This window comes from Argopecten irradians, chromosome 14 (genome assembly GCF_041381155.1).
Source record: "Argopecten irradians isolate NY chromosome 14, Ai_NY, whole genome shotgun sequence".
Classification (NCBI taxonomy): domain Eukaryota; kingdom Metazoa; phylum Mollusca; class Bivalvia; order Pectinida; family Pectinidae; genus Argopecten; species Argopecten irradians.
Genome location: NC_091147.1, coordinates 23903257 through 23918511, shown reverse-complemented (window position 1 = coordinate 23918511; position 15255 = coordinate 23903257). Strand labels below are relative to the sequence as shown.

Here is a 15255-nt window from a genome sequence, read left to right as displayed (position 1 = left end):
TTGGACACCTTAATCATTAGACCAAATGTTGGACACCTTAATCACTACACCAAATGTTGGACACCTTAATCACTAGACCAAATGTTGGACACCCTTAATCATCTAGACCAAATGTTGGACACCTTAAATCACTACACCAAATGTTGGACACCTTAATCACTACACCAAATGTTGGACACCATTAATCACTACACCAAATGTTGGACACCTTAACACTACACCAAATGTTGGACACCTTAATCATTAAACCAAATGTTGGACACCTTAATCACTAGACCAAATGTTGGACACCTTAATCACTACACCAAAAGTTGGACCACCTTAATCACTAAGACCAAATGTTGGACACCTTAATCACTAGACCAAATGTTGGACACCTTAATCACTAGACCAAAGGTTGAGGACACCCTTAATCACTGGACCAAATGTTGGGGACACCTTAATCACTGGACCAAATGTTGGACACCTTAATCACTACACCAAATGTTGGACACCTTAATCACTACACCAAATGTTGGACACCTTAATCACTACACCAAATGTTTGGACACCTTAATCACTACACCAAATGTTGGACACCTTAATCACTACACCAAATGTTGGACACCTTTAATCACTACACCAAATGTTTGGACACCCTTAATCACTAGGCCAAATGTTGGACACATTAATCACTACTAGTTGACCAAATGTTGGGACACCTTAATCACTAGACCAAATGTTGGACACCTTAATCACTAGACCAAAATGTTGGACACCTTAATCAATGCCCTCTCACTCCATCCTGCACAACTTACCCACAAGACTACAATAATCCCTCACTCCTCAGAAGAAAAATAAAAGTGCCTTTATAATTACTTATCTCTTCAGTCCAAGGAATATCAGGTGTATGTACATCAAGATAGCCAAATCATAGAGGGCAAGGACTTGTGCACCAAGCTACACCACTACAATAACAATGACCTGTCAGGTGCCTTGAGGAAAACAGAAAATGGACTAGAAATGATACATGTAGGTGTTGGTACATGAAAGATTAGTAGGGTGATCCCAATCAGCTGTCACCTTCTGTAACCTAACCAAACACTGTAAACACATTGTACAATGGCACAGAATAGCCAGCTCCTAAATCTAGATTTGGTAGATAGGGCCACTGGAAATACACTGTACCATATGGTACCAGAAGCCAGCTCCTAAATCTGGATTTTATTTGGTAAACGGGCACTGGGAAATACACTGTACATTGGTACCAGGGCCAGCTCCTAAATCTGGATTTGTAGGATTATTAAAATACACTATACATGTATCCGGTAGCCAGCTGGGCCTAAATACACTGGGTACTATAGACAGCTGAAAATCTGGATTTGGTAGGATAGGGCACTGGAAAACACACTGTTACATTGGTACCCAGAAGCCAGCCTCCTAAATCTGGATTTGGTAGGATAGGGGCACTGGTAAACATATTGTAGAGTGGTGCCAGCAGTCTAGCTCCTTATTTTGGTAATCACTGGATTTGGTCCAGGAGCCAGCTAGGATAGGGGGCACTGGAAACACACTGTACATTGGGTACCAGTAGGCTCCTAAATCTGATTGGTAGCCAGGGGCTCTGAAATCTGGATTGGTAGGCCAGCTCCTAAATCTGGGGTAAGATAGGAGGACACTGGAAATACACTGTACATTGGTACCAGTAGCCAGCTCCTAAATCTGGATTTGGTAGGATAGGGCACTGGAAATACACTGTACATTGGTACCAGAAGCCAGCTCCTAAATCTGGATTTGGTAGGATAGGGCACTGGAAATACACACTGTACATTGGTACCAGAGCCAGCTCCTAAATCTGGATATTGGTAGGATAGGGCACTGGAAATACACTGTACATTGGTACCAGTAGCCAGCTCCTAAATCTGGATATGGTAGGATAGGGCACTGGAAACACACTGTACATTGGTATCAGTAGCCAGCTCCTAAATCTGGATTTGGTAGGATGGGACATGGAAATACACTACATTGGTACAGTAGCCAGCTCCTAAACATATTTGGTAGGATAGGGGGGGGGGGACACTGGGAAAACCACACTGTAATTGGTACCAGCAGTCAGCTCCTAAATCTGGATTTGGTAGGATAGGGCACTGGAAACACACTGTACATTGGTACCAGTAGCCAGCTCCTAAATCTGGATTTGGTAGGATAGGGCACTGGAAACACACTGTACATTGGTACCAGTAGACAGCTCCTAAATCTGGATTTGGTAGGATAGGGCACTGGAAATACACATGTACATTGGTACCAGTAGCCAGCTCCTAAATCTGGATATTTGGTAGGATAGGGCACTGGAAATACACTGTACATTGGTACCAGTAGCCAGCTCCTAAATCTGGATTTGGTAGGATAGGGCACTGGAAATACACTGTACATTGGTACCAGTAGCCAGCTCCTAAATCTGGATATGGTAGGATAGGGCACTGGAAATACACTGTACATTGGTACCAGTAGCCAGCTCCTAAATCTGGATTTGGTAGGATAGGGCACTGGAAACACACTGTACATTGGTATCAGTAGCCAGCTCCTAAATCTGGATTTGGTAAGATAGGTCACTAGAAACATACTGTACATTGGTACCAGTAGCCAGCTCCTAAATCTGGATTTGGTAAGATAGGGCACTGGAAATACACTGTACATTGGTACCAGTAGCCAGCTCCTAAATCTGGATTTGGTAAGATAGGGCACTGGAAACACACTGTACATTGGTATCAGTAGCCAGCTCCTAAATCTGGATTTGGTAAGATAGGACACTGGAAACACACTGTACATTGGTACCAGTAAGCCAGCTCCTAAATCTGGATTTGGTAAGATAGGACACTGGAAACACACTGTACATTGGTACCAGTAGCCAGCTCCTAAATCTAGATATGGTACATTGGATAGGGCTCTGGAATGGATAGGGCACTGGAAATTGGTACAGTAGCCAGCTCCTAAATCTGGATTTGGTAGGATAGGGCACTGGAAACACACTGTACATTGGTACCAGTAGCCAGCTCCTAAATCTGGATTTGGTAGGATAGGGCACTGGAAATACACTGTACATTGGTATCAGTAGCCAGCTCCTAAATCTGGATTTGGTAAGATAGGGCACTGGAAACACACTGTACATTGGTACCAGTAGCCAGCTCCTAAATCTGGATTTGGTAGGATAGGGCACTGGAAACACACTGTACATTGGTACCAGTAGCCAGCTCCTAAATCTGGATTTGGTAGGATAGGGCACTGGAAACACACTGTACATTGGTACCAGTAGCCAGCTCCTAAATCTGGATTTGGTAAGATAGGTCACTAGAAACATACTGTACATTGGTACCAGTAGCAAGAGTATCCAGATGGGTGGAGAGGTATGATGATACAGATAGTACATTAAGTGTGATCATTCATATAAGTGATATTATATTTGGTGTTTGGGTCGTGAGTTTGAATCCTATATAGGGCAGTTGCCAAGTTACTCACTGCTGGTCAGTGGGTTTATTCCGGGTACTCCACCTCCAAACCTGGCAAGTCCTTAAATGACCATGGCTGTTAAAAGGACGTTATAATCAAATCAATTAAATCAAACCCATTTTAGATGAGCAGGTACGTGGCTGGCAGTAGATCAGATGGGCTGTAGAGTGTAATGAGTAAGTAACAACAAACATGCAGTTGAAAGCATGCATTAAAACTGATAAGGGTCACAGTGATTGTAGGTAAGGTAAATGAAAGTTTGAAATGTATTGGTAAGGTTGTTTAGGAGACGAATGCTAGGACAGCCCTATGGTTCCATGAGGACTAGAGCAAACCTAAAGCTGTAGCTGGAAAGGCAAGGAGATGCTTGGCAGGGAACCATCAATAGTTGGTTAGGCAAATAATATAGTAACTGAAAGGGCAAGGGGATGACAGGTAACTAGGGCAATGAGCAAGTGGGCAAGAAATATTTTTATGGCAAAGGGTAGTTGCATTGATAAGCTTTAATTAGAGCAAAATATGTCTGTAAGCTCGGCCAAAAGAAATCTAAGGCAACAGCCTGGATGAGTGTTAATAGTTCAAAGGGTAAGCGGTTGGTAGGACATGCAGAGAAGGTTGTGATTGGTAGAATAATTACCGTAATTAAGATAGTGGTTGACTGTATTTGAGGGTGTTACCGCGCGGAAACCCATATATCATTATCTTATTTGGCCTAATATATAATGAACTCAAATAAGTTATAAAACACAATAATACAAAGCAGCGACAATTAAACTTTAGATTATATATAAACATACAACACTTGATTTAGACAATATATAGTTTGTTATAATAATGTATATATATATAAGGAAGGTCATAAGTGTAATTATATTACAATACACAAGTGTGGCCATGAGATAGAGTGTAGCTGGCATATATATATATATATATACAGTTATCTACAACACAAGAAACCCTCACTGTCAGAAACCAGTCATGCGTTTAGTAGGTCAGTCAGGCCTAAGTGGATGTTTGTAAATATACTCTTATCGCTTCAAATGTAACAAGTCATAATCAATGTCTTCAGTCTTTGTCTGTGATTTACTGATGTATGATGAATGAAAACCTCAGAAGAATCACTGAATTATGGACACATTTTGAAAATTGATATCCTTTCACTCAATTTTCAAAACTACAGCTCTAGAACTATTCCTATTGATTTTTTGTATCTATGATATGTTCAGCATATAGAAAATGCAATTCAGCAAATGAACAGAACATGGTCTGAATATTTGCTGACAAAGTGTTATGTAATTCTCTGATTCAATTTGAAGATTTTATCAAATATTCAAATTTTTACACTCGTCGTAAATATTCATTATTATAAGAGGTCTGATTGATTCTATTTGAAATCAGACCCCCCCCCCCCCCACTATTATTCTAATTTCAAATGGACCATATGTTGGCTTTTTATATCATGGCATCATTATTGATTAATACACAATGTTAACTCATATCCACAAATAGTTATAATTGTAAAATATTATCAATTCAAAGTAATTTTAATTTTTTGAATATAGTCAATCAATCCTTTAATCCTCATACATTTGAAGATATATCATCCTAATATGTAAAATATATAAACATGAAATGTGTAGTCAAGCTAGCTAGTATCTAGCATGAGTGATAATATATCATGTTAATTTCATTACAGCATAAATAATTTATGACAAAAGATTATACAATATTCCTCACATATATATAAATATGTTATTAAATTTAACCCAATATCATCAAACAACGTCAAAAGCGTGACCATATGGTAAATCCCCCACTCACCTTATAACCATGTTAGAGAATGGTTAGATTATATCACACATGCATCAATACACACCTCCTGGCCATCATTAGAACTTAAAAATTCCAGGAAAAAAATCTTCAATAATTTGATTTTTTTTCAGAAAACGTGTATAACTACAGAAGAAATATCCATCCATTGTAAAAACATCACACAAGCTAAAGTCTCCCACGCAAAATGCAGACAATCTTTTACTGTAATACTCAGCAGCTAATTCTAGCGTTGTATGGGACCGTCACATAGTCAAGCTAAAATAATCAATACAACCTCCATCGAAAAATCTCTCCATTCATGAGCATACGTTAATATCCTGCATGCAGTTTATACACATATGTAAACATGTGTCATTACATCAAACTTATTACTGGTATATTCATACCAAACATTCATATATTTTTTTTCAATTCCTCAGTAAGGGTACTGAATATTATATCTTACGTATTGGTAATAATTTGAAAAGTAAACAAATCTCTGCATTCACTAATAAAGAAAACGTCACCAGATTTTTAAGAATAAATAGAAGAGCGTTTTTTCTTTAATTTTGAAAAGTCTACCTCTGGTATCTAAACACAAGCTTGAAATATTTTGACGTTTTGTGAACTATTCTAATAAGATTTTGCGGATTCTGCAAAAGAAAATGATGATGGGTCGCGACGGACCCTTAAAATGTGTCACATATGTCATTGTGTACCAAATAATTGGAGAACGTTTATACAAAAACGTCTGAATGGACATATCTAATTATGCGTACTCTTCTCGCATTAAAAAGAAAAGAGTGTTGCATGCAGTTCGTAAAGCACATACTCATAGAATGCAGTGTGAAAATTAATAAAAAGCTTCTATAAATTATAGCGAAACTCGGCTCAACGTGTCAACAGAAGAGCACCCTTATAAACATTATTGTCAGTCAAAGCAATATTGTAGCGATGTATGCGATCACTGTAGGTATAGATAACACCATTGCGGTTAAATACGTCTAAAAATAAATGCATATCAAACAAAATGTAAGCCAAATATAATACAAAATTAAATTACGCTCGTTACCTCAAGTATCAATCAGCCATTTTGAATATTTTAGAGGAAATTATAAAGCTTTGCATTCTGGGATATGACCATTTTGACATTTCCCGGAGTCCCTCGTATTTTACCGCATCGTCGTATGGTAAATAATCGTTGTATCCGAAGTGAACCACGCGGTTTTGTTTACATTTTGGGAGTAAACAGTGCGTTTATAATACACACGTAAACATCACGACTTTTGTGATGACCCATGACTTAGCCCACATCATTGTATGCCCGTAGGCTATTAAATAAAAGCAATAGAGTTATCCTGAGATTTAAATAATTCCGTTATTGTTAAAACAAACAGAAAACGTGTTCAATAAAGTATCACATCGTGTAGATATTAAATATATATCCGGTTTCGTGTGATATTTTTACAATGTATTTTATTCGCATTGGTACTCGGCCGGGTATTTATTTCTTAATAAGTGAATATTGCCACCCACTCACAATATATTTTGATAAAAATAGGTCACGTTATAAGTAGCTTCACATGGTGATTAAGATAGTAACACATGTTAAATACTGTACGTGGAGGAAATTCGGAGAATCCGGAGAAAAACCAAAGATCCACAGTAGTTACAGATAACTGCCACATGTGGGTTTCGAACTTGCGACACAGATGTGGATGGGATTGTGTCCGATTATTTGACATCAACCCAAAATATCTCGTGTAATTTTTGATAAATGAGGAATGCTACATTAAGGAATTAGCAATATTTGTTTCTATCGGATAGTGAAATAACAAAGTTCCCTATTTAAGAGAATAATGGCTTTAAAAATCTTAATCGGTCGTGAACGCAGAATGGCTGGACACCCATCTAAAGGACAATATATAGTACTTTCTAATATGTTTTGAACTTAATTGTATTTTACTACATGTATCAACAACACATTAATGGTCAGTATTGATATCTTATGATATGAACATAGCTCTTGGCTATGAGCCTTCGTCCATAATATTCAATATTAGACGCTCCACCGCCAGCGAATTGTATTTCTCTTTTAAAACAGGAGCAGACGAATTAGTAATTTTCTTCAGTTACAATAGTTTAGAAAGTATTTACACAATTGAAAAGTTTGAGCTTCTTGTTTCAATTCAAAATAAATCTATTAAAAATAATTATTTGCGTCGCGAAAAAAAAATCCATAGCACTATGCCCTATATGGAATTAAATACGGATTGTGCATGCACTAAAAGCAAAACAAATTATTTTATATACATGTTTGTGTTGATAAGACATATAAACACGATAATAGTCAGTAATTGTTCAAATGATGGGTATCGTTTAATTCTCTGTCGGTGGTGGACAATCTTGATTAAAAACAAATTGTCTAATTTCAACACAGTTCTATTCATATATCGATGACTTGTGCCAAAAACACATTTAGATGGATATATAGTACCGGTAATTTAGGAATTGCGTCTTTTGCAATTGTTTCGTATATGTATTTCTAAGTGTTGACGATACCCAAAAATCATAATTAGAGACGTCTAATTTCTTAAATGCTTGACTTTTGTTATATAAAACTGTTTTGTGTGTGTGCAACTACAGAGTCGTTCCAGTCTTTTTACACTACACAATCCATTCTTGCAGCAAGACAATCCTTTTCTTTGTCTTCTGCACAAATACTGTACTTTGATCTAAAACAAAACTGAGAAACGAAGAATACAACAAAACACATGATCCCACTTCTCATTAGGAAATAAAAATGTCATATTTTTTTCTTAACATTATGAAATGTCTTGATCATGTCGCAAACTAGTCAAACGAGTGGACAGGCAGAAGAAGGAATAACCATAAGTGTTATGACAGAGACACAAGGTTACCAAAGGGACATAGGGTTACTTTAGGGACACCAAGTTATAACAGAGACACGAGGTTACCATAGGGAGTATTAGGGACACGGGGTTATGACAGAGGCATAGGGATACCATAAGGACACAGGGTTATGACAGAGACACAGTGTTACCATAGGGACACAGAGTTATGACAGAGACACGGGGTTACCATAGGGACACAGAGTTATGACAGAGACACGGGGTTATCATAGGGACATAAGGTTACTTTAGGGACACCAAGTTATGACAGAGACACGAACACAGTGTTACCATAGGGACACAGAGTTATGACAGAGACACGGGGTTACCATAGGGACACAGAGTTATGACAGAGACACGGGGTTATCATAGGGACATAAGGTTACTTTAGGGACACCAAGTTATGACAGAGACACGAGGTTACCATAGGGACACGGGGTTATGACAGAGGCATAGGGATACCATAGGGACACAGGTTTATGACAGAGACACAGTGTTACCATAGGGACACAGAATTATGACAGAGACACGGGGTTACCATAGGGACACCAAGTTATGACAGAAACAAAGCGTTGCCATAGGGACACAAGGTTATGACAGAGACATGGGGTTACCATAGGAACACCGATTTATAACAGAGACACGGGGTTACCATAGGAACACCAAGTTATGACAAATGCACGGGGTTACCATATAGACTAAGGGTTAACATAGAGACACGGGGATACCATAGAGACACAGGGTTATGACAGAGACACTGGGTTACCATAGAGGCACAGGGTTATTATAGGATACATGATTACAGTTGAAGTAAGAAACGATAGCTATTGCAGACACACAGGGACACGGCGTTTTCATTTAAACAAAATGCCAGTTCCAATGGGACAATTGAGAAACTAGTCCGCTAAACCTGCCTATATCATTAGGCTTTATTATTATTATTATTATTTTAAATTAAAAAGCCTAACGTTATAGACAGGTTTAGCGGACTTTGGAGAAACAAGGAGACATGAGTTAACACATTGTACAATGACTGATCAAGGGGATACTTAAGTGTTAATCATTACAGTGTGTTTTAACTTTTTGTGACTGGAATAGAGAAGAAAAAACCAACATATTTACCAGTATGATTGTCTGTCTACCCTTATTTTACTGTTTCGGACACTTCCCTCTGTAAAGTAATTGTAATGACATGGGATCGATACACGTCATGTAATTTGAAACAATAGTATGTTTTTAATAAACCCGATATAACCAGAAGAGGAAGATATTATCTATGTGTGATGAGCATCACCGGGCGTGTATACTTACTTCATTTTTTCGATAATGAGTCATTACAAAATACAAAAAAAATCTCTGGTGTGCATTTTGTTTTATATAGCTGCATCTTCATCAGGCCGAATATTTCCCTATCCCATTAATTGTTTAAGCATTTGATTAAAAATCAAACGGTGAATCATACCGCCCTATTGAGAGTTTCGTAACGAGACTTCGCACTCCAACACACCCAATTTCCCTATATATAATTATATAAAAGGGCGGCCTATAGATAAACTCGATGTCAGGTTTCGTTTGTGTCTCGCATCCCATAAGTACATTTGTAGCAATAATCTATTGAAGGACATGCTATATTTAGAAAGTTTGAGGACAGTCAAAGTTCCAGGAGAGAAATCCTGAACCTACGACCGGTATATGAAGAGGTGAAAACACCGTGAACGACCATTTGTGGAATCTGGATTTTATGTACACTTTCTGTCTTTGAATACTCTAAGAATCTAATCCTTGGTCTAAATATGGTGAAATGAAGTCAAAATTTAAAATACCATTGCAAGAAATCTTATAAATTCAAAATAATAACAAAAAGGGGGGGGGGGGATCCTACCTTTGGTCGTGTGGTAAAAACAGTGGTTACATACTGGCAAGTCGCTTATTAAGTTCGGAAATGAGTAGTTATATTGCATCACCTTGTTGAACCGTCTGTGTTTTTTCAGTGCTTTTTATCTCGCGAAACAAATAATATTCGCTCACTTTCAAATTTGGACGCTATAGTAACATTCCCAGGAGTCAGAGATTATGTGCCGTTTGTGATAAGAATGATGTTGAGGACGAGGTCCATTTTTATTTACTTTGCATTTTGGAAGTGCAGTGATAAAAGCCCTGTTAGGCGAGGGATCTGGGGTGCAGCCCCAATGCCTGGGGGTTCTCCAGGAGTCTGAGGAATTTAACGTACTCTAGTTATATTACTGCCCAATTCAAACAATCCTTTTGAGCCATTTAACTTACGTGGCAGCAATTTTGAAATTTCAATTGTAATAGAGGTTATAGGTTTTTTTAAACAAAATATTGCTGAAAAATTCCAAAACACTTAATTTTCAAAACACTTTAAAATCCCGTGCTGATGGACAGGTTTCTAAGAACCCGGCCATTTTGTATTTAAATGAATCATGGTATATTATGAAAAAATTAATCTATCCTGTCAGAACTAAATAATTGATATCTATAGGTCGACTACAGTCTAACCATCATTCGTGTTATGAAAAATGAAAACAATACAGCAAACAAAACCTAATTAATTCGTAATACGATCAAAGTTGGGTTTTGAAATAGAAATTGAAAATAGGTTCTGTTTTTTAGACATTTTAGATTTTACTTATTTGGCGAGAATGACCATTATTACACGGTTAAGCTAGTTTTGAAACAAACTCTCTTATACATACACATACAAATACATTTGAAGCTAGGATAGGTTAACAAACTTATAGCTTATATTAATTCCTCTCCTAAAACAGCTATTTTTTCTAGTTGCGTGATGGCGGGTGTGTGGAAATAAATGGATGAGTAATGATTTTTATAAATATCACGCTTAACGAGAGAAAATAATTTGATTGGATTATTAATACTATATATGGTATTTCGTTTTCTCCCCCTCCTCCCCCTTTTTTCATTTATTTACAGATGTGCTGGTGTTTTGATACGCTAAACACGTGACTACATTTTTTCATTAGTCAAGCGTTGGTTTATCTCTAGGAATCACAGACACTACCCAATCGTTCCACATTATAACAATGATATTCCACATTTTATGATGGAGAAAAGCTGTAGTTTCTGAGGAAAAAAACCCTGCCAATTAACAGTGTGTAGCTTCAAGTTGCACCACGTGGGCTTCGAACTCATGACCTTCGAGGTAGAGACTTACAACGTCGGGCATCTTGTCTTAAATCTTTCTCTTCCATCTCCGATTTGGTGCGTTTCAAGGATGAATCTCGCCAGATTCGTCATACATATTTAAAGATGTATTCATCTACATAATTTATAAAGCATTAATCACGAATGATGTAACTGAAACAACTATTAATTCGAGATGGACTTATACACATTAAACACGTGACGTATCTATAGCAATGATCTACATCCTAAATCTGTGTTTATTCGGCTATGATATAAATCATAATTTATCCTGGCTGTGTTCTCCCCCTTCTTTTCCGACTGTATCGTAATATACACGTATGTTTTATGTAATTCCTATTTAGCAATCTATGATGTATTTTTAAGATGAGTCAAGAACATTAATTTTCAAATTTTGATTAGTCCCTATACAAAGAAATACAAAGGGTTCTCAAAATTTTGGTGAGTCCCACAGGAAAATCATGTGTCTAAGCGAGTCCATTACAGTTGGAAATAAATCAAAATTGAAAATTGAAAAACATAATTCGGAGTATAGTCGAACTTCGTTAACCTTTGTTCGAATTATCCGGACATTCTAATATACGTACGGTATGTAGTCGAACCTCGTTTTGTTCGAGTTATCGGGACATTCTAATACGTACGGTATGTAGTCGAACTTCGTTAATCTTTGTTCGAGTTATCCGGATATTCTAACACGTACGGTATGTAGTCGAACCTCGTTAATATTTGTTCGAGTTATCCGGACATTCTAACACGTACGGTATGTAATCGAACCTTGTTAATCTTATTTCGAGTTTTCCAGATATTTGCAATATGTATATAGTCGAACCTCGTTAATATTAATTCGAGTTATCCGCACATTTGTAATACGGTATGTAGTCGAACCTCGTTAATCGTAGAGCGAGATATTCTGACATTCAATAATTGAACATTTAATTAAAAGTTTTGTACCTCAAATCAGAGATTTCGATATATAGTCAATAAATGTCTGCTCAAATACAATATATACACTCCAAATCAACACGGTTCCACCAAAGGAATTTGAAAATTAGTTACAGTTTAGAACAAGATGGACCTACTAGATTGCCCATACAACCCATAGACCAAATTTTTAGAGGTGTAGATTAAATTCGATAAAATCGTATTCTACATAAACGTTAACTTTATATAGTACCATGTAAAATATAATTTTACCGTTTTTTTTATCGATATCCCAAAAACGCCTAAAAATGGTTATGGGCAATCTGGTGGTTCCAAATTCATATTTACTGTAACTAATTCTCATATCCATGTGGGTTCCACTACATAACATGTTGTACAGTGTCACTTTAAACAAACACTCTTTGTAACGAATTAGTGTTGATTTATCCAAAGGTTGCATTTTTACCCCACCCCTTCGTGTTTATTTTGATGGGGAAATAAATGCTTCATCATACCAGAGATGTCACTTCCGTTTCATCATGTTAAATCGTGGATTGTGATATTAAATGCCCACTACCTTTCCGGAGTAAAACGTACTGGTTTCCTAAAAACATAAATAACATAAGAAAATACATATCGATGGCCTGAGATAAGGTAACAACACCCAAATATATGCAAGATTTCCTGTGTAATATATATGATAACTGTGGAGATTCATTTCGCTGTTTTGTCGCTGGCGCAGTGACAGTCAATTACCGCACGGTATTTAGGACGACGGCGGGAAACATAAGACGAACCGCGTTATGAATATTAATTTTTTATTCATTTTAATTAAATTTTTTCAGAAGATGATGATAAGTGAAGTATTAACGGTACAAAATTATCGATCTCGTTTAACATTCCCATTTTAAAAATTAAAAGCTGTGTCGGAAAGGTAGTGGGCCTTTAGTGATTTGTAATACAAGTATCGACTTACTCCATGACACTTCTGTTGAATAATAATGTTCCGGACCACATGACGTAATGTTTTACATGTAGGAAGTGACAGGTATTTCCAATGGGAAAACCACCCTGGTATTCGGAAATACTAGTACAGTCATGTACAAGTCCCCTCCCCCTCCGCTACTGCTCATCAGACCGTTAACGTAATTTAAAAACCATCTCAATAATACAATTTTAATTCACAATCAATGATTAAGGTGCGCTTAACGCAGCCTCTAGTTATTTTAAATGTTCGGGACAGCAAATGAAATAAGAAACCGATTACTATTAATTTAATACCTGCAAATCACTGAGTTCGTTATTTGGCTAATGTTGACATTGGGAATATGTTTCAATTTATCTGTTATACTTCTAAACACAGGGACCTGGCACGAAAAATTTTAACCAACAGTATACATATATATATTATAGTATCTAATATATAATATAATATATATGTATACTGTTGGTTAAAATTGTTCGTGCCAGGTCCCTGTGCTTCTAAAGGTCTGTTTTAATACAGTTTCCTCTGCAAAGAATGATACAAGATACGTATTTTTAACCCTATTATTGTTACTTTGTATAATGATGTAGTTAAAAATTACAAATTCTGTAATTGTGATTAACGATACTTCCATAAAAAATCTTTTGCTTTTGTTGTACCTGTTACTTCAAAATACGTTCATCAAATGAACAGTATAGGGGCGATAACTCTAACTTTGATAGAAATTCTGATTCCAAGAAATACTGATTCATAGCTTTTCCCAAACAATGCTATTTCTTTGAAATATAAATATTTATATATATATCGAACTTTGTTATAAAACAAAGTATATTAAATAAATTGTACACTAAACTATTTAAAAAGCGAATTTTTAAACACAATTGTGATAAACGAGGAGGGACGTATTCGCATTCTATGAACATTTAAGTGTAAGTTCAATTTTGTTACACCCGATATGGATGTTTTGTTAAGAGCAAGGACGTGTATGAGATAAATCCTTGTTAAAAGGTTTAATTCAGCAAATGGATATATTTTAATCAACGATATATCTATTAATATTGAATTTAAAGTAAAATTTCTTACCGTGTTTCACAGACACTGAAAACGTCGATAATATCCAAATGCATGGTGTGTGTTATAATTATGTAACGATTTCGTAACTAAATGGGGTGTTTACATAGGGGATTTATTCCGGGTTCATGACGTCAAAAATCTCATTCCGGAAATGTTTCTACAGACACACGACTCATGCAATTACAATGAGCAATCGTAAGCATGATACCCTCTGGTTTTCCCTTCACATGACAGTCAGACAGTTTCCTTTTTCAGCCGCAAAGTATTGAACGTGTAGGACGAAACCACAATCACGTGAAATTAAAGAAGAAAAAAAAAAAAAAAAACAACAACAACAAATAACCATCCACTTTTCAATAATAATAAAAAAATCCACTAATGTATCATACATGTTTACATTTTAAAATTATCTAAAATGCATGTAATAATTATATAAGATATATTAAATTTACGTAGGAGAGTGAATCATTAATACCAGCTGTAGCTGTATAGTGTCTCACACAGACCCTGAATTAATTATACCACCTGAGATAAAGTTGAGATTCATTACGAAACAAATCTATATATCTGATATCACGCCTTGTGTAAAACCACTGGAAACGAAAATAAATTTCATCTTATAATTCAATAAAAAATATAATCTGAAAATTTTCATTAGTTTATGAGCGAAGGTGTGCTTTTATACCGTCTAAATTAATATGATGAAAATTACACATATACATTTTAGAGTTTCCATTACAAATTGGCGTGCTACAAGGATACGTATTTATACTTCAGTTGTGGTCATGGATGGAGTTTGGTGTATTCTCTTCACGTAAAAGTCGTTGAAATTATGGGAAAAATAGGTAAATGAATATAATATTGTAATGTACGCGAAAA

The 15255-nt window shown here is 36.3% G+C and overlaps 1 protein-coding gene across 3 annotated transcripts in view; it reads right to left on the bottom strand.

Annotated features, from left to right (window-relative positions):
* Window positions 1-14962, bottom strand: part of LOC138307798 (fibronectin type-III domain-containing protein 3A-like) — a 127575-nt gene extending 112613 nt beyond the window's left edge. For 2 of the 3 annotated variants that reach the window (XM_069248686.1, XM_069248687.1), the window contains exon 1: window positions 14386-14962. In XM_069248686.1, coding sequence (XP_069104787.1) covers window positions 14386-14429 — 44 coding nt within the window. In that variant the 5' untranslated portion in view covers window positions 14430-14962. Of the gene's footprint in view, window positions 1-6370; window positions 6436-14385 lie in introns of those variants that run through there. The other variant, XM_069248688.1, reaches the window with a different exon arrangement.
* Between the last annotated feature and the right edge of the window lie 293 nt (window positions 14963-15255).